The following is a 21,551-nucleotide window of genomic DNA, read 5'->3' on the forward strand; positions in this document are numbered from 1 at the left end:
AAATAGAGATGTACTACATTTGCAAAATGCTTGTTGGGAATTGTGGAGTTATTTACCATACAATGCGATCATTTCCAATTTACAGAAACAGCTGGGACTATAAATAGACCTTTTCCTAATTGACACTTTTATAAACCACCTATTTTTAAGCACTTCCCATTGTAAATATTTCCTTATTCCAACCAACACATGCCGCCACAGAAAGAAATGTGTCCATAGCCCTGGGATCAAAAGAGCAGAAATAAGACTGCTTTCTTAATTTTAGAGAACTATATATTTCAAGCCTTTGCAAATATTTTGCAAAAAAAAAAAAAAACAAAAACACAACACACACACATTTTTTAAACTGTGAAGTTTTACAAATGCCTTCCATTTAAGATATTCAGTTCAGCTCACCATCAGCAGTATCCTTTTTGGGCTACTTAAAGTGGAACTTTAATAAGAAAATGAAGTCTTGCTAGATGACATGCTGGTTCCTTTTGCAGGTATAGCCATGTAAAACATTAAAAATAAAAGTGTGTATTTGGTTTAAAATCCAGTAATACACTGTCTCACCCTGCTCGGCACATGCTCAGTTGCTCTCCATTTTTTAGGCACTGATGAATTTGTAGAGGCCGATCTGCTGACAGCCTAAGTCTCGGTTCACACTGGGACGACTTGTCAGACGACCTAGTCGCCTGACAAGTAGCGTCCTGTTCTGTGCAATGGAACCGTTCTAATCAGAGCGACGCAAGTCGCTCCGACTTAGAAAAAGGTTCCTGTACTACTTTGGGGGCGACTTGCATTGACTTCTATACATAAGTCGTTTTGCAAGTCACCGCCGAGTCGTGTCCTGGGTCGCCTGAGGCAGTCGCGCTGCAAGTCGTGCTGCCTCAGTGTGAACCGACCCTTAAAGCGGAATAAAACCCTCCCATCTTTTACAGCCAGGTAAGCTGCTTCTGTTTGATCCTCAACCGCCATGGCGCTGCACATGTGATCAGTTTTGACTCCAAACATTTGATGGTTTGACAGTTTGGTTGAGGACACAATCAAATGTGATAGTTAGCAATCCAAGCATTCCAGGAATGTAACTGATACCGTTAAATCAATTGGTTTAGTTCCACTATGACTTACTGCTGTTCAGGGGCTTCAGCAAAATGGCAGCCTACAGCAAGAAGAAACAGGAGCCACGCTGGAGGCAATTTACATCACATTAATTTTGGTAGTATAATGATTCACATGAAACGTAGGTTCCTTGCTAAAGAACATCATTTTTTTATTAATGCGTTTCTTAGCCTAAAATATAAATTTAAAAAAAAAATTAAAAAAGGATCCTGTTCCTTTAAAGCATGAATGACAGCACAGTGCTTGTGCTGTGTAATTTAGCCCCCTGTATCACCTAAAATACCTGGTTATGCCTGCCTGGTGCTGCCCTCCCCTCTGTAAACTGACCATGTTTATCATGGCTGCTGGGCTCTGACACCATGGTCAGTTTACGTGCCTCAGTCATCCGCTGTCTCTTCTCTGTCCTCTCTCCCACCTCCCATCCCTGCCTGTCCGTCAGCTCACGTCAGGGCCTGCCCCTCCCCTCCTGCTGCTAAAATAAATAACTTTGTAAATATCAGTCAATCCCATGTTCCTTAATGCTATGTGCCCAGTGTACGTGCTTTATTAAAAAAAAAAAAAAAAAAAAAATATGCCATTCTATACCTGGATTTCAGAGCGCTGCTAACGTGACAGCCCGCCGCTCTCCTCCTGACTGACATCAGCAGTGGATTCTCAGCCCCTACCGTTGTAGCCATCAGATCGGGAGAGGGAGCATCAGGTGGTCACGTGAGTGCCAAGTGGTGCTCTTAAATAAGGTATAGAATGGCATTTTTTAAATAAAAAAACACATACACTTGGCACATAGCATCAGGGAACACACGGGATTCCCTGAAAATTACAAAGTGGGTTTATAACCACCTTTAAGCTGTTATGGGTAAAGTTCCACTTTAAAGTGCAAATTCACCTTTTACAGAAAATCTGTAACGAACTTACACTGGACCCCCTTCCTCATCCCCCTGGTCCCGCGATCACCCGCTGTGAGACATCAAGTCGCTGATTTACCGGTCCGGGGATTTCAAATCCCAATGGCTTTCTCTCCTCTTCTCCAGCGATGACAGGATGGGCTAGGCAGATTCTGATTGGTCAGACCCGTCCCGGCAGCGCTGACCAATTAGAATGCCCCTATCCTTACATGCAGAGGTATGGATAGGAGATTAAGCCACAGGGATTTCCAATCCCCTAATCACTAAAGTGATGACCATATGTCTCACAGCATGTGATCACGGGACTCCAGGTCAGCGGGACCGAGTGAGGAAGGGGGTCCAGTTTAAGTTCACCTTACAGATTTTCTGTAAAGCTGAACTTACCCTTTAAGGAATCAACAGAAGTAAATAAATAGTGGTGTTACTTTGACCACTTGCCGCCCATCCACCGTCGAAGGAGGAGTGGTGTGGCTCTTGTTCAGGGTGGACAACGCTCTAGAACGACCGCTCTCTCGCGTGCAGCGTTCCTAGGACATAGTACGATCCTGATCTCTGTAAGGAGCCAATGACATGGCTCTTTAACCATGTGACCGGCTGTGTTCAACCACATGTAAAAGCAGAAATGTTGGTAATCAGATCTCACACTGACAGTGTGTGGCGAGGAGAGCCAATCAGCGTCATCAGCGCCCATTAGAGCAGCCTCATCAGCGCACGTCAGCAAAAGGGAATAATTACTTATTTACAAAATTTACTCACAGAAACTAAGGGAAACATTTTTTTTTTTTTTTTTGCAAAATGTTGTCTTTTTTTCTAGTAAAAAAAAAAATAAAAAAAATAAAACCCAGCAGTGATTAAAGCGGAACTTCAGTCATTCATTTCATCTTTCCATCTATTAAATCTTCTGCCCTTGTTGTTTTAACTTTGGATAGTAAAACATTTTTTTCTGCCAATAAATACCTTATACAGCCCACTTTGTTTCTTGTCTGGTCATTAGCCTAGGCTTATGACATGCGCAGCTCTCTCTCTCACTCTCATGAGAGTTTGCCAGGAAGGAAGGGGGGGATGAGTCATAAGAGGGCCAATGAGAGCTGAAGAGCTGGAGGTGTGTCTCTGTAAATCCAAGACATGAACAGGTAGCAGCTTCAGCTGCCCACAGTTAAAATGGATGCAGCCAGACTCAGTGGAGGGAGATTTCTGCAGCATATTTGGCAAGTACAGAATCACAGTATATATAAAATATGTAAAGTAGTTGGAGGGAAGCTTTAGAATGTCAAATATGTTTTTATTACAGATTATGTGAGCAGACTGCAGTTCCTCTTTAAATGCCATCAAAAGAAAGCTCTATTTGTCTGAAGAAAACTATTAAAAATTCATATGGGTACAGTGTTGCATGACAGCGCAATTGTCAAACGTGTGACAGTGCTAAAAACTGAAAAATAGCCTGAGAAGAAAGGGGGTAAAAGTGCCCTGTATTGCAGTGGTTAAAGATGGCCATAAACGTGGCAATTTCAACCATTTTTTTTCCACAAATAATAATTGCAAATAAAACCACCACCTGAATCTGTCACTTGTGAAGTCAAAACTGGCCAACTGACAGTTTTATTACACTTTAGAAAATAATCCATACACAGCTACTTCGCAATGGCCCTATAATCTATTTTGCATAAAAATCCTCTCCGTGTTTTTCTGCCCAACATCCCGCATCCTTTCCTTTTCCTCCTCACTTCCATTTGCTTGGAACAAGCAGTGTACATTTGTTGCGGTCATGTGCACTGCTCTATGCATACAAACCCCCATAGTCCCTAGTCAGTCAATGTTGGGAATGAGCTGTTGGGTTCAATAAGAGCAAATATGATCTGCTTGTGGTTGATCAAAAAGCCACAACTGCACTGTGTAACAGTTCCCCGCCAAAAACGAAAAGAATAAATTTGGAATCAAAAGTGATCGCTGCACAAAACTGCCATGGATTCCATGTGTATTGGAGTTGAGGATGTGGAAGGAAGGCGGGTACTATGCTCCACACTTACTGGACTTGCCACCGCGTTAGACCTTACTGGGTCAATGATGTCACCAAATCACGGGGTCTGACTGGCCGAAGACTCCAGGAGGTGGACTTACTATCATCCCAGGGTGTGTTATGGCTGCTAAGAAGGGCATTCTGTAACTGGAGATTAACAACCATACTGCATGTCCGGAAGTAGTTAAACTCAATCACATTATGAGGATGGAGGAATTAATAACAGCCAACGGCTAACCTCTAGCTTCAGGAAGCACTTGGATCGACTTCTCTACCTTCTCCTAACGCCTTCAGCTTTTTGCATACCATTTTCACTGCATCGGAGTAACAGAGCCAACCACCCTGACGGGAAACCCTCCTCTTCCCTCTCCCATCCCTCTGTTCATCTCTGTGTTCTAGAATTTCCCATTTATGCACGGTGACAGAGGCAGTAGGCTCACATCCCTATCTCTTACTGTGATCATATGACCCACTTGTATAGGCTTAATTATTTGTAATGTGCATCTTGCACTGTATTGGTCTTTGATGGGTTTTCATGTAAAAGGCAGGAAACTGCCTATACTACCCTTTTCTTTTTTTGTGTGTATAAGTGACATTTTTTAAAATAATTTTTCGGGTTTATGGCCAGCTGTTTTACAGCAGCCATGAAAAGGACACTGATCAAATTAGCCTGCGTGGTTCAAGGCCAAAAAGTGAAAAAGTGGGACACTTCACACAGTGGTTCTAAAGGATGAGGGTTTTTTTTACTTATTGCACAAAAGGTAAAAAAAATAAAATAAGAGATAAGTACATATGAGGCATAATGAGTCTTTTCAACAGTTCATTTTTTTCCCAAAAGTCTTCGGAAAACACGGAAAGAAAATGAAAATGTATTTTTTTTTTTTTTTTTTACAGAAAGTGGTCAATTTATAAAAAATAATTCTAACACAGCATGTACATAGTAAAAATTACACCCCAAAATACATTCTGCTACTCGTTCCGAGTATGACGATACCACATGTGTGAGACTTTTACACAGCCTGGCCACATAGAGAGGTCCAACATTGAAGTAGTACTTTCAGGCATTCTAAAAGCATAAAAAGTACACATATAATTTAATTCCTTCCCATCGCACTTTTGAAGGTCCTGGAGCACCAGGACAATGGAATTACCCACAAAATGACTCAATTTTAGAAAGCAAACACCCTGACATATATTCTACGAGGCATGGGCTGCAGATAGGTACTTTGGTATTCAGATGGGCCAGGTACTCAGATGGGCTGTGACAGGTCCTCTTTATTGGGGGGGCAATCAGTGTCTTTGATGTGCACTGTAGGCGGTAACGAGCTGTTACCGCAATCTCCTCCTCACAACGATCAGTGTGTGAGGAGGAGAGCCAGGTAACAGCTCATTACTGCGCTTTGTTGACATTCTGTGACTGGCTGTGATTGGACACGGCTGGTCACGTGGTAAAGAGCAAAGAGCCAATTTCATTGGCTCTTTACAGCGATCAAGGATGGACAGCATCAGTGTGACAAGCCCCGTCCTCGATCGCCGCTCGTGAGCGCCGGGCAGGAGGACAATGTATGTGACCGGCTGTGATTGGACACAGCCGATCATGTGGTAAAGGAGACTCTTCACACTGATCTGGGATGGGTTGCGTTCCGAGGGACACGCCTCATCCCGATCACCGCACTGTGGGCCTCCGGGGGCCCGCAGGAGACCTGAAAAGGCCAGGACGTCATATGACGCCCGCTGGAACAGAGTGTTTCTGTGGACATCATAGGACAATGGACCGGTATGGAAGTGGTTAAAAGAGCAAAAATGAAGGTTTACAATCACTTTAAAGATAGTATGTTTATGAGCACATTTACTTTGTCAGGAAATTGCATATGAACCAGTTCATAGGTGACAGCAAACAGAAGCCAATTCTTACAAGAAATAGTGTATTGACAAAATATTCACACCCCCATCTGAAGCATTTGTATGTACATTGCCTTTGTCTGGGCAAACATCTCAAATTACAGTCATAATAGAGGGTGTGACCCAACGACACAATCAACCTGACATAATTGAGCCCCCAGGTGTATTTCTTTACACTGCCTAATTACATCAACCAATTGTAAGGAAAACAACTACATACTCCATGGAAAGGCAGCATTTACTGCTGATCTTAAATCATTATAAAATTGATCAATGCTGGATTAACTACCTATAACAGCAATAGTCCATTTTTTATTGTATGAAGAGGTATAGCATCTATGCTTCTGTCAAAAACTTATAAAGTGTTCTAATTTAATTACTATCAAGGGTGGGGACAAGCTTTTCAGAAATAATATAAAAACCAAGAATTTGGTGTCAAGTTTTTTTTCCTCTAAAGCTGACCATAGAGGATACTATTCTTTTTCCTTCCGCCATGGGTGGAATAAAAGGTAAAAAAAAAAAAAAAATATGTATATGTGTATATATATATATTTATTTATTATTATATATATATATATATATATATATATATATATATATATATATATATATATATATATATATATATATATATATATATATATATATATATATATATATATATATATATATTAGGGCTGAAACAACTAATCGATTAATCGACAACTAATCGATTATGAAATCGATTACTATTTTCATAATCGATTAATCGGCCAGTAACATAATGGGGTTAAAAATAATAAAATTAGCCCTTTATAGTACAAAAAGAGCAAATAATCGCTACTGTAAATATTACTTTCACAGTTCTACAGTAAAAAAATTAACCCCTTACAGTAGTGATCATTTGCTTTTTTGTACTATAAAGGGCTCATTTTAGTTTTTTTTGACCCCATTATGTTACTAAACATTTTAGACCTGGTTTACATCTTTGTGTTTTTTGGTGCTTTTTGCAGAAACACACTACAGTTCATTTAACATGGTTTTCTATGGGACACGTTCACAACTATACTTTTTTTCAGCCGCTGCGTATTTGGAAAGGGTCAGGGACTTTTTTTTTTTTTTTTAAACGCAAAACGGTGCTTTTTTGGTTCAATATACTTCAATGGAGAAGCTGCAGAAAAGCATGTAATTCGTTTTTGCAGCAATTTGTATTTTTTAATCTGCCCAACAACAAATTGGCCAAAAAACTGTATTTCTCTTCTAATAGTGTATATATAGTATATCTCTTCTGTCTGTTATTCTCAGAGTGGATTTAATATTTTGCTCCCTAACCATATAGTTGGTTGTTTATATTTACCACTGCATAGAGATATTTAAGAATAAATTGTTTTTTTTTTTAAACTTTACATACTAACTAAATTATACACCACACTTTTTTTTTAAGGTTATTAATCGATTAATCGAAACAATAATCGACCAACTAATCGATTATGAAAATAATCGTTAGTTGCAGCCCTAATTATATATATATATATATATATATATATATATATATATATATATATATATATATATATATATATATATATATATATATATATATATATATATATAAAATTGGCGCTATTGTATTCTGCCAGTGGGTGGGGTGGCACACAGGGAGCATTCCCAGCAGGCAGAATACAATGGTTACTGCTTGCGGCACTTGGCAGTAACCATGTGCAGAAAAATCCAACAGGATGATCAACTTGGGTACAATTAACCTCCCCATACATGGATTGAAAATAAAAATCCTGCTGAACTGGCCAAAAAGAAAAAAACGCGTAAAGCCCCGTGCACACAGGCAGAACATTGGGAAACAAACGACATTCAGCCCGTGTGTATGTTGGCCTGTCCAACAGAAGCCAGCCGTTCAGGTGGCATCTGTCGGAGGAGCAGCTGACCCACTCCCGATCATCGCTCTCAATGCCGATGGCAGAGTGTATTGATAGGAATGATCTGGGCGGGGGGCCGCCCCCGTCAGAACACAACAGCTCACTCAGTGGAGGAGATGGCTGAACTAACCTTGCATGGTTGGTACAGTGTCTCTGACCGGCAACCTGCATAAAACAGTTTTTTTGCAGGTTGCATGAAAAAAATTACAATAATAGTAGCCTGACAGTGTAGCATTATCATCCCACAATTCCATGCATAGCTGAAAATCAAACCAGTATACATGCAAGCCAGACTGGAACACAGCATAGTGCTGCCAACCTAGAGGAAGAGCACAAGGGGAACTTCAGATGAGGATTTTTCTAAAGAGACCAGTGAGCAAGTAGGTGAAATGTAAAGATGCAACACGCTACAGTAGGTAAAGAACTAAAATCTTTCCCTTTTTTTAAAAATGCATTACAAATATGTGCACACATGCAACCTTCAAATACATTTCTCCTTTGCTTTAACAGTTGAAAACAGGCTTTGCAGGTGCTGCAGGAGGACTCTAATTTCTATGACCTCTGGGTTGAGCTTCACTGGCAGGAAGTCCCCAGAGGTTATAGACTTTTCCCCACCTCTCTTCCTGTTATGTTAGATTTCTAAAATGTCAAAGGGGGCATACAATTTGCTGAATAGTCTGCATTTGACTACTCCCACTCCCTCCCTGCAGCCTCAGAGTTCCTCCTTATTTTTACACAGCTCAGTGTGGAAGTGTATGGGTACCCCCTTCCAGCCTGCAACTAGAGGGGGGGGGGGGGGGGGGGGAGCAGTTCTCTGTGGCTGCTGGCATGTTCTACCCTCTATTCAGTCATTCTTCTCTACAAATTGTCCCCTACAATAGATTCGCTGATGTGGCAGTGCAAAAAAGAAAAAAAAAAAAAAAAAACACGGACATTGAATACTTGACAATTCTACACGTTTTGGATAAAGGTGCACCAAAAGGAGAAGGCATACAATGGCAGTTGAACCTACCTAATGCACAACCCATTTGTGGCAAAAAAATAAAAAATAAAAATGAAAGTAGTTTCTGTAAAAGGAAATATTACATTACTTCCCCCTGACACAGTCACCTACATCAGAAGAATTATTATTATGGGAGGTTTCTGCAAGATGGTAGTTTTTTTTTTTTTTTTTTTTTTTTTTTTTTATTATATCCACAGGGAAGAAGTTTTACGGGTATGCATGCACATTTTGTCCCAGTGATTTTACAGGGGAATGTATCCGAGTTCGGAACCATGCACCAGCTCCTGTCCATTTGTCAAATTTTGACATGTGGCTATGTCCGTGCAGCCACTGCATCTACATCCACCTCTAGAGGCTGTCTGCACGCTGCTTGGAGGTTGTGCTGTGTTGCGAATGACAGCTACCACTCAAGTCTCTCTTCCTTGACTGACTGACTGACTGACTGACTGACTATCTGGTGGCTGCACTTAGGCTTCATGTACACGGGACATTGTTTAACCTCTCCTGAACGATTTAACTTGACAGCTAGAAACCGGCATCTAAAAACCTCAGTTTCTTTTTGTTAAAATGAAAAACGACTGTAAAAAAAAACCCTGCTAAATGCGATTTACCGCGTCTACAAGCTGTTACAGGCATTTGGCTTTTCAAATGCCTCTGAACATCCGTCTGAACCCATTTTTTTGCTTTCCAAAAAAGTCTTCTAAACTCAACTGCCTAGAAACAACTATAAACGACCCTGTGTACTTGTATTGATAAGATAACAGAGGAGAGTTCAGGGGCAGCTGAAAAAAAATGCCCAACTGCTCCTAAACGTCCATTTACCAGCAGCAGTGTACATGAGGGCCTTAGTCTTGAATACAAAAAAGTTGGCAGAGGAGACACGGAGCTTAAATTGGATGTAAAACCTCTTATACCCAGTGAAGTGAACTGAACAGCCTCAGATGATACACAGGGATGAAACAACTCTCCCTACATAAGATTTACATGTATATCTGCTGCCTTCAGCTTTCTACATGCTTTAGAAAGTTCACATTGTGTTAGAAATGTTTGCTTCCTCTTTCAGCAGTGGGTAGAGGAACAAAGAAACATGCAGAGCTGTACAGTGAATAAACCAGCTCTCTGCTAATCTATCTCTAAGTCAGGGCTCGACAAACCCCGGGCGCCAGGTCGCATTTGCGACTAGAATTAGCGACCTGGCGCCTGGGGCGGCACAGCTGGGGTGTCCTGTGTCCGTTCGACACCCCCCCCCCCCGGCGATCGCGTTGGGCCGCGCCGGTAATTGAGGCCCCGGCTTTGGGGCCTACTGCAGTCCTATGGTTCCTTCTGCAATCGGGCGCCCTCTGGTGGTGGCCGTTGGTATGACAAGGCATCCACCTATGCTAATGGAGCTTCCCCTGCCTGTTTTCACTGCCTGCTCATCTCCTTCCCTTTACTTAGAACCCCCAAACATTATATATATTTTTTATTCTAACACCCTAGAGAATAAAATGGCGGTCATTGCAATACTTTCTGTCACACCGTATTTGCGCAGCGGACTTACAGGCGCACTTTTTGGGGAAAAAATACTTTTTTTAATTAAAAAATAAGAAAACAGTAAAGTTAGCCCAATTTTTTTATATTGTGAAAGATAATGTTACGCCGAGTAAATTGATTGCCAACATGTCACGCTTCAAAATTGCGCCCGCTCGTGGAATGGCGACAAACTTTTACCCTTTAAAATCTCCATAGGCGACGTTTAAAAAAATTCTACAGGTTGCATGTTTTGAGTTACAGAGGAGGTTCAGGACTAGGATTATTGCTCTCGCTTTAACGATCGTGGCAATACCTCACGTGTGGTTTGAACACCGCTTTCATATGCGGGCGCTACTCACATATGCGTTTTGCTTCTGCAAGCGAGCTCGGCGGGACGGGGCGCGTTTAAAAAAATTATTTTTTTTTCTTATATATTTTACTTTTGATTTTTTATTTTTACACTGTTTAAAAAAAAAAAAAAAAAATGGTGTCACTTTTATTTCTATTACAAGGGATGGGGCACATTTAAATTTTTTTTTTTTCTTATTTTAACTTTTTTTTTCACTGTTCTTTTAAAAAAAAAAAAAAAAAAAAGTCACTTTTATTCCTATTACAAGGAATGTAAAAATCCCTTGTAATAGAAAAAAAAAACATGACAGGACCTCTTAAATATGAGATCTGGGGTCAAAAAGACCTCGGATCTCATATTTACACTAAAATGCATTAAAAAAAAATAAAAAAAAATTGTCATTTGAAAAAAAAAATAATATAATAAAATGTCCCTTTAAGAGCTATGGGTGGAAGTGACGATTTGACGTCGCTTCCGCCCTGCAATGACTTGGAGATGGGCGGGGCCATCTTCCTCTCACTCGTCTCCATGTCAGGCCAGGGATAGATCCGGATCGCCTCTGCCGTTACCGACGGCCACGGTAAGCGGTGAAGGGCATCGGAGCGCGGCGGTAGGGGGGCCCCTCTCCTGCCGCCGATAAAAGTGATCTCGCTGCGAATCTGCTGCAGAGACCACTTTTATCTGAAAGAGAACCGCCGGCTCTTGAAGAGAATACCGGGGTTATGGTAGCTAGCTGCTACAATAACAACGGTATTTCTCTTCAAAGACAGGACGTATATAGTCGTCCTGCGGGAAGGAAGTGGTTCATTAAAATGAATTTATTATTTGTCATCTCCCTGCTTGGCCCCTTTCACACGGGCTGTCTGATCAAGTTCGCCTGTCAGTTTTAAAGGCAGACCTGATTGGATCCTTAGCGGGAATATGGCGGTCTAATGTCCCTGCATGGCAGGAAATAAAAGCAGTCACATTCGTTCTAGTCGTCTCTGTGTAAATTTAAGATTGGTTAATTTTTATATTGAAAATTAAGCTTTGTCGGTCGTTTAAAAAAAAAAACAAAAAAAAACCTGGCTCCTAACTTTTTTAGCTGGCTCCTAGATTCCAAGCAAATTTGTCAAGCCCTGCTCTAAGTTCCCTCCTGAACACAAAATTTCCAGCTGCTTTCATCTCCTGTGTCAAAGAACTTGTCAGAAGTTTTCATGCTGGGACTTAGGGCTTTTGAGAGAGATAAGTAAACACTGTAGATATATGTGCTTAGATCAGATTTCATGAATGGGGCTTACAGACCCAGTGCTGGTTTAACTCCTTCATAGGAACACCCATAAATTGGGCTTCAGACTGGAGGTGGAGCTACAGTCAGCACTTATAGAAAAGTAATGTAATTTTAAGTAAAAACCACTGCACACATGTGAACACAGTGCTATGAAAGGGAGTAAAGACTTACCTTATTCATAGCCTAGCACTGATTGGCTCCTCACAGCCTGCTCTGTAAGCTGCGACCGGCCTGGATAGCATGCCAGTATTCTCAATGTACAATACAGGGTTAATGTGCCTGTACTGTACATAATGAAGCGGAGGCTCTATCCACAGACTGGGAGTTTGGGCAGAGGAGGGTACCAGAGCTAGCTGAAACAGGGTATAAATTAAATGATATGGCCAGTACTGTGCACCCCTATACATACTGCACATTTAGCACTTGCAGTGCAGGTGGGCCTTCCTGCAAGGGTGATTTTATGTATTTTAATTCCTGAAGCTCGCCTTTACAAGCTCAAGGGCAGTTTTGGTTCCAATTAAAATAAAGTTATTTTCACTGTAGGACACAAGTTATGGGTCATCAGAAAGACACAGAATCATCCATTAGACCACACACACACACACACACACACACAAATGTTCTTGTCCACGAGTCTGGATTACTATTACTAGTGCTCGTCCGTAAAAGTTCATTTACACAGGCCATGGTATAGTATGTAGCAATTAATAGCATTCAATTCCTCACCCTTTGTTCTAGGGCAATGGTCTTCACTACAGTTATGATGCATGCAAGGTTTGCCAGGTCCTTTATGTGTCATTAATTGATGCCAAATGCCCAATGTTTGCCTTATAGCACATGAGCCAAATCTAAGCATTCTAAAAAAGGATTTTTTTCCCCCTCTTATTTTGTAAATAACAAACATGTTATACTTAACTGCTCTGTGCAATGGACACAGAGCAACCCTGAGCATCTTCTTTTCAGATTCCCCACTGGCGGTCCTGGCTCCTCCCACCAGAGTGCCACCAATAGCAAGCCTCTTGCTATGGGGTTCCAAAGCACGCTCTGTGTGTCCATTTACACTGAGCTCTGCTCACCCCTGTCCCCCCCGCTCTCTGCACATTGCCTCACTGGCTGTGAATGACAGCAGTTGGAGCCAATGGCTTCCACTGCTGTGTGAGTCAATGAGGAGAGGGAGACCTGGAAGAGCCACTGTTCTCATACACATTGCTGAACCTTTAGAACCACTTTAAAGCTGCATTTTGCCACCCCCCAGTAATGATACTTTGGTAACATATGTGCTGATGTAGTACCACTGCTAATTCAGCCATAACTGACATGGCCACTGACAGGTAAACAAATATTTTTTAGTGCACACAGTGCCAGAAAGCATATCTATGTATCTAAAATCCTTTGTGGAGACATTTCTATATAATGTAAAGATTTACACAAAATGAGTACAATGTAGGGTTGCACCAATACCACTTTAAGACCGAGGACAAGCACTGATACTCCCCCCCGCCCCCCAAGTACTCGCCGATACAGATTACTAATACTTTTTTTTATGTCATGTGACAGTGGCACTAATATGCAGCACCGATGAGGCGTGGACTGGTCAGTAGTTAGAACTATACTAGGTTGGATATAGCAGGTTTACCAGGAGAAATATTTTATTTTTTACAATGCCTTTTTTTCCCGTGTTTTTTTATTTTATTTTTACAATTTAACCTGTTAAATATTTGTTTATTACAATTCTTTATTTATTTATTATCAGCCCTGTTGGTGGGCTTTGGTGAGATAACAGGGGTCTAAACAGACATCTCCCCTTTGAGACAGGGAAAGGGACCAAGGACACAGGATTCCCCAGTCCCTTTCTCTGCAGCTTCAGCTGCACTGAAGAAGATGAATGGACAGGAGACAGAGGCTCCTGTTCATTCATAAACTGGGACATCGTAAACACAAATTACAATGATCGCTGACTCTGTTCATTCAGAAAAGGAAGGAGCCGGTAAATTACAAATTTACTGGCTCCTTCCTCCGCTCTCCATCCTGACAGGGGGGAGCGGAGGAGGGCAGATGAGCACAGAGTGGGACCAGAGCAGACCTGGGGAGCCGGCAGAGGACCCTGGGAGCAGCAGGACAAGGGAAGACTGGAGGAGCTATAAAAAGGGAGATACGAGCGTCCTTTATATTTCCACATCTGTCAGTCTGCCGCTGATCACAGAGCCACAAGGATAGTGGTGTCAGATAGACATTTGATATTAACTCTTTCGCTGGAGGATTTCCTTGGACATTGTATTTTTTTTTGGACTCCATACACTTTGGCGTATTTCGGTGTTTTTTTTTTTTGTCTATATTCTGGAGACTGAAGGAGCACAGAGGGGGGCCAGAGCAGACCCGAGGAGCTGACAGAGGACCTGGGGAGCAGCAGGACGACACAGGGGGAGACCGAAGGAGCAGAGAGGGGGACCAGAGCAGACCTGGGGAGCAGCAGAGGACACGGGACAGTCAGGATGATTGGTGGGGGCAGTTACAAGCAGCATCTCCCTGTATACCTTTTAACAAAGCAATTGAAAGCCGCAGGAGGGAGAGGAAAAGCGGCTGCCAGCTGCTTTGTTAAAGGGTATACAGGGAGATCGGTGCTTGTAACGGCCCGCACTGCTGCAGCGATCACCTGTGAGGCTACTCTGAGGACACAGGAATTGGGTTAAGTATCGGAGCATTGGGGGCAAGTATCAGAGCAAGTACTCGTGCAAATCTTAGTACAATGCATTACGTTTTCAAATGATAATCATTTACATGGGAAAATAAAAATTACATTAAGACACCTCAACAGATGATCACAACCTACCTGCTGCATCCTGGAAGCACTGTACATCCTCGTCTACATAAGGAACCGGCTGCTGCAGCATTGTGTTACCATCTACTTGGAGTTCACTGTTTGGAGGGATGTTATACACAAATCTTTTGGTGGTTTGGTTTTTTCTCCTGGGCTTGTTGGCCTCTTGCAAACCAACTGAATTTGAAGCCATATCATTCCACACAAATACCTTTCCCTGAGCTGGGGGCTCAATTTCTGTCACTTCTGGAGAACTGTCCTGAATCCACGTGGAGTCATTGGCTTGAAAGTTATCAGCTGCAGGATCTTCTAAGCTAAATCCATCTGTTTCAAGTTTTATGTTACTTGCCAGATTTGTAAGATTACGGGTAGCCCAAAAACTGGCCACTTTCTGATCCCGGGAAGCAACGCCATCTTTGTTCTTCCTTTTGTTATAGTTTACAACAACGGACTCCGGAGCTTCAGATTTTATACTTATATTCAAGGCATCTTTGATGAAATTACGACACGACTGGACAACTTCAGTCATCTGGAGATAGCTGGCCACGGTCATCACTTCTATGGCATTTTGGCTGGTGAGTACAAGATTACCAGAGTACATAAAGTCTAAAATGACTGAAAAACCATGCACAGCAACAACATCCAAGTAAGTAACAGTGGTTTGGTCACGGCTTTCTTTGTTTGTAAAACAGTACAAGGTTTTAAAAAAGCGGCTGCCTGCAACCAGAATATTCTTGTGGGCTCTGAAGACTTTGCCATTTACTACAATATTGACATCACAAAGAATGCCCTTTTTCCTCTGGTCATTGAGTTCTTGTAAAAGTTGGTAACAGTAGGAATTTTCATTTGGCTTTATACTATAGTCACTGTAGGTCTCTGGCACTTCCTGCTTTATTTCTGACTCCTATAAATACAAAAAACAAACAAAAAAATAAATAGAAGTAAAATAAGGAAAGAAGTCATAATTGATGGGAAACGAGGCAATATCAGGAACAGATTCCCTCACAGGTTAGGCCTCTTGCTCACGGGCACCTGAGCCATGTAAATTCTTGCATATTTCCCTTGCCCAGAAAGCCCAGGTGATACGTCCTGCCGCCTAGACATAAATGGCTGTACCCAGGTATACCCAGTGCTCAAACACACACACATAGCATAAAGGTGTATGCAAAAAAAAGAACATTTTATATTTTTGCTTACGACGGCACACTATAGAAGTGTTTATGTGAGCACCAGTCCTGAGTCTATGGGTAGCTATATGCAGCACCTAGGCTTTCCAGGCAGAAAAATGCATTACACAGGAGCAGTCTCCCCTGTACAAGAAGCCTACAGGCGTATTTACATTACAATCTAAAATGGCCCCTCTCAACCAGGGTTTCAGAGGAAAGAGCTATTTTATCCTCCCACACGAGTAACCCCTGACAGCAGTGATCTTTATACCATCTTAAAGGGGGGGATTCTTCCCAATGACCACAAATTATTTTGGGTGAAGTCCCTCTATAAGCTCATGGTTCTCATACGTGCAAGTCAGGAATACATACACAATGAGCATGTTGTCAACCTGCAAGCAAAATGTGCTGCTCTTTAGCAGGTGCATAGGGGTGCTATTAATTATTAATAGCATCCCTACATATTGGCAAATGTGGCATGTTTTTGCATGTGTGAAACAGTAAGGTGCTGCAGCATCATTGGGTTCAATGCGGTGCAATTTTTAAAATGGTCAGGGACCCTTTCCCAGCGTTTCACGTGAATACAGCAGCCCATTCAAATGAATAGCTCATAATGAATAACAACCTGCACGTGAATCTACACTTACATAGTATACGTTGTTTGACTGCTTAGTGATTATTTGTTTGAGGTCTACAATTTAGGGCTTGTTCACATCAGGCGAGTTGAGGTGCATTGAATAATGCAGGCTCAATGCTAGGGCACATAGAAAACAATTGTTCTCCATGTGCTCATGTTCACATACAATACATGTGGTTTGCAGAAAAGTCCAGCATGAGCATTTTACACAGTGTGTGGCACCAAATGTAAATGCACCACAGTGCAACAAGCTGCAGTGCATTAAAGAATATTGTACTTATTGAAAGGAAAAAAGTAAACAGTGCAAAGTGGTGTTACAATACATCACACTGACCCTGTACAACACACACCAATGTGTGTATTATAGGAGCACAACACATGCGGGCTGGTGTAATGCACTCCTAATAATGGAGTGCCCATTTACATCTATCTGGTCTGTTGTGCTGCTTTAATACAAGCTTGCGTTGTGTGAAGGCTTCTCATTCATTTGAACATTCTGCCTATGTAACACCTTTCTCAGACACAGAACACCATAAAGCACTGTAGTATGTTATGTGTGGTCGTGTTCTGCTCTGCATTTCTTCAGTGTTTTTCTAACTGAATGGTACCACAATGCATACACGGTGCAACACAATTGTTACAACACATGGACCCTGAGGCCACATTCTCACTGAGGGCCTCATGAACGTGAGTCTTCATGGTACCTGCACAGGACAGACCATTCATGTCAATGAGCTACCCTACACATGCCAAAGAAGCTCATGTATCATTTTCAACGTGTGTCTGCTTGCCACGTTTGAGGTATCATTAACAATGAACAGCATGGCAAAGTGATGTGCGTTTTGTGTGTGTTCATGGAATGGTCAGGTGAGATTGCAGCCTTATAGTACTGCTAACTTTCCCTGTCTGGGGCACACAGGCTTGCTGATCCTAAAGAAAACGCTATAAAATAATCCAATGATAGCTTGATGAATAACATACATAGCTCTACATCAGGGGTCTCTCTCTAAACAAGATTACTGTCCTTCATACTTTAGGGAGGCCGGATTGTGGACAGCCAGAATAGAAAGGATTTTTTTTTCCTGGCATCAGTGGGAGCAAACAGTGTCTGTCCTATCACTGGTATCAGGGGAAGGAATAGTGCCACAAGGGTCAGATAAAGGCAAGAAAAGGGCCACAGTTTGGAGACCACTGTTCTACAGGAAGATCCTGAGATGATAATAATAAAAGAAGAGACTAGATGTGAGCACAGTGCTCTGAGGACATCCATGTATCAATACTGGGACCCCTCCCCCCTCAGATCTCCATAACCTGACACACTGCATGGGACATGGGTGCTCAGGGTGGACTGTCCCTTTAATCCCACCATTCCTACACAGAATCTTCTCTATATGAAGTAACCGGCACCGTGTGCTCTGCTGTGTGTGTACCGGGATCGGTATGTCACTACAGACATTCCTCTATGTCCCGTCCTATTCCGGCTCCTCTAACACCCCCCCCCCCCCCCCCATACGGGATGAGCGCCGAGCGGTCACATGTCAGCGGTGATCGCTGGTAAACATTCCGCTTCCAGCCGGCGCTGTCACAGGGGCTCAGTACGGGACCCATTGGGGAGCAGCCACGTAGCGACACGTCCATCGGCCGGGCCAGGCGGTGCCCACCTGGGGAAAGTAGGGGAGGGGTGATGGGGGTGGGGAGGCACAGGAAGGGGGGACTGGGGGGCGGGGAGCAAACTTCCGGCCTGCTTATTACACCAGATCACCCCCCCCCCTTTACAGAATGTAGGTCACCTCTTCCTCCCCAACACACCACCCCTTCCTGGTGTCACTAATCAGCTTACACCGAGGGTGGGGTGCACCGCGGCGACACAACCAAGGACAGGCAGACCTCCACCTAGCTGTGCCACTAAAGGGTCATAACAACCCCCCCCCCCCCCAATAAGACGTGTATTGTCCCCATCACCCCCCACAAAAGACATGTGATGACCCCCACAATAAGTCATGTGACCAACCCCCGGCAACAATTCACATGACCAGCCCCCATCCCCCCTGGAGCACTGCAAAGAGTCGTGTGACCAGCCACTCATAACACCCCCCCCCCCCAAGAGACATTTGACCAACCCCCGTATATAACCTATTACCTCCCCAGACCCCTGTTAAAGAATATGTCACCAGCCCCCATTATCACCCCCTATTAGAACATGTAACCTGTCCGCAATATCATCCCCCTCCTTATCAAGACATCTGACCAGCCCCCAATATACCCCCCAAAACGTGACCAGCCCCCAATATACCCCCCAAAACGTGACCAGCCCCCAATATACCCCCCAAAACGTGACCAGCCCCCAATATACCCCCCAAAACGTGACCAGCCCCCAATATACCCCCCAAAACGTGACCAGCCCCCAATATACCCCCCAAAACGTGACCAGCCCCCAAGATCATCCCCAATACCACTACCCCTATTGAGACACGTGACCTGCCCCCCGATATCACCCCAATAGCAAGTAACCGTCCCCCGATATCACCCCCCCAATAGCAAGTGACCGGTCCCCCGATATCACCCCCCAATAGGAAGTGACCCCCCCATAGGAAGTGACCCCCCCATATCACCCCCCAATAGGAAGTGACCCCCCCATATCACCCCCCAATAGGAAATGACCGTCCCCCCGATATCACCCCCAATAGGAAGTGACCGCCCCCCCCGATATCACCCCCCTAAATAGGAAGTGACTCCCCCAATAGGAAGTGACCGGCCTCCCGATATCGCCCCCCCAATAGGAAGTGACCCCTGATATCACCCCCCCAAATAGGAAGTAACCCCTGATATCACCCCCAATAGGAAGTGACCGGCCCCCCATATCACCCCCCCAAATAGGAAGTGACCCCCGATATCACCCCCCCATTAGGAAGTGACCGGCCCCTCAATATCACCCCCCCAATAAGAAGTGACCGGCCCCTCGATATCCCCCCCCAATATCATCAACCCCCGCCCCCCATAAGATGTGACCAGCCTCCAATTTCGCCCCCCCCATATCCCTCACAATAAGACACGTGCCCCCATAATAAAACGTGACTAGCTGTGACCTCTGTCTGCAATAACTGATATAACCAGCTCTACCCCTCCCAGGTCCCTGTAAAGTGACCATACACCCCCCCCCCCCCCCACAAGAGGGTATGTGACCAGCTCTACCACCTCCTGCAATGTCATGTGATCAGTCCCCCCCCATAATAATAAGCCCCCCGGGGTGGTGGGGCAGATTGGCCCCCCATTACCTGACACCAACAATATTACCCATGAGGTCGGGGCAGATGTCAGTGTGGATGAAGGACTCCCCTGTGCCCCAAGGTCAGGGCTTGTGGTCTCACCTGTACGGCGGGGTCGTTGAGCCGGTGCTCGGCGGTCTGTCCGTGTCGGACCAGTAGGGCCCTCTTGTAGCTCCGGGTGCCCTTGGTGAGCTCGTCGTGTCCGGCCTGTTCATTGGAGTGACACCAGGTACAGGACATGAGGCCGTTCTCCTGAGAGAAGCGCAGCCAGGGGAACTCGTGTAGCCATGATCCCTGGAAGGAGCAGTGCAGGCTGGGGAGAAGGGACTGGGGCCGGGTGGAGGGTAAGAGGCCGAATCGGCGGGGCCCATCACCTCCTCCTCCTCCCGGGATCAGAGTGCAGTCCTCCTCGTCCCCCTCCACCGCCTTCCCGCCATCCTCGTCCTCCTCCTCCTCCTCATCTTCATCCTCATCACTGCTCTCCCCGCTCACCGAGGGCCCGGTCACCCCTCCGCCCGACACTACCGCCGCCGCCATCTCCTTCACCCCGGGGTAGGCCTCTCCGTCCTCCTCGTCATCCTCCAGCAGGCCCTCCGGCTCCAGCTCCACTTCCACCTCCTCTTCCTCCCCGCCGCCTCCTCCTCCATTCAGCTGCCGGCCCAGAGCCCAGGCCGAGGCCTCCTCCTCCGAGCTGACGCCATTATTGTTGTTATTGTTCCCGGCAACGACGGCGGCGGCGCTCAGACCTCCTCCGCCTCCCCGGAAGGCCAGTGTCCTGCGGTTCATCTCCGCCATGTCACCACAAGCGGCCCGCCCGGTAATATGTGAGGTGACCGGGAGTCCCCCCCGCCGTCCGCCGCGCACAGCCTTCTGGGAACCGCTTCACCTCTCACACGGCGCGTCCTCTCCTCCCGGGCTCCCCGCACACAATGGCGCCCACAGACGCCGCTCTCCGCACGGCCGAGGTCGAATGGCAAATGAACAACGGACTGAGCCCACAATGCACCGGGGCGCTGTCCGGAGAGGGGGAGTCAGGGGGGCGGGTGAGGTGGGGGTGGGGGAGCAGCTGAGGGAGGGGGGCGGGGGGGGCCTCCTCTATGTACACAGTGCGCGCACACACCTCACCCCACTCACAGCGCCGTGCACCCGGACACACAGCCCCGAGCAACACACTGCACCCTCAATGAGGGCCCCGAGCAACACACACTGCACCCTCAATGAGGGCCCCGAGCAACACATACTGCACCCTCAATGAGGGCCCCGAGCAACACACTGCACCCTCAATGAGGGCCCCGAGCAACACACTGCACCCTCAATGAGGGCCCCGAGCAACACACACTGCACCCGGACACAGAGACACATACTGCACCCTCAATGAGGGCCCCGAGCAACACACTGCACCCGGACACACAGCCCTGAGCGACACACTGCACCCTCAATGAGGGCCCCGAGCAACACACACTGCACCCTCAATGAGGGCCCCGAGCAACACATACTGCACCCTCAATGAGGGCCCCGAGCAACACACTGCACCCTCAATGAGGGCCCCGAGCAACACACTGCACCCTCAATGAGGGCCCCGAGCAACACATACTGCACCCTCAATGAGGGCCCCGAGCAACACACACTGCACCCTCAATGAGGGCCCCGAGCAACACATACTGCACCCTCAATGAGGGCCCCGAGCAA

At 45.0% G+C, this 21,551-nt stretch overlaps 1 protein-coding gene across 1 annotated transcript in view; it reads right to left on the reverse strand.

The window, feature by feature from the left end:
- ZBTB10 (zinc finger and BTB domain containing 10) overlaps positions 1 to 20,899 on the reverse strand; it is a 37,803-nt gene extending 16,904 nt beyond the window's left edge. The window contains exons 1-2 of the mRNA XM_073631857.1: positions 19,965 to 20,899; positions 14,806 to 15,697 (exon numbers count right to left, since the gene is read on the reverse strand). Of these exons, the coding sequence (XP_073487958.1) occupies positions 14,806 to 15,697; positions 19,965 to 20,657 (1,585 nt within the window). The 5' untranslated portion in view covers positions 20,658 to 20,899. The remainder of the gene's footprint in view (positions 1 to 14,805; positions 15,698 to 19,964) is intronic.
- Positions 20,900 to 21,551: the final 652 nt, after the last annotated feature.

The sequence above is a fragment of the Aquarana catesbeiana genome, linkage group LG05 (genome assembly GCF_042186555.1).
Source record: "Aquarana catesbeiana isolate 2022-GZ linkage group LG05, ASM4218655v1, whole genome shotgun sequence".
NCBI lineage: Eukaryota > Metazoa > Chordata > Amphibia > Anura > Ranidae > Aquarana > Aquarana catesbeiana.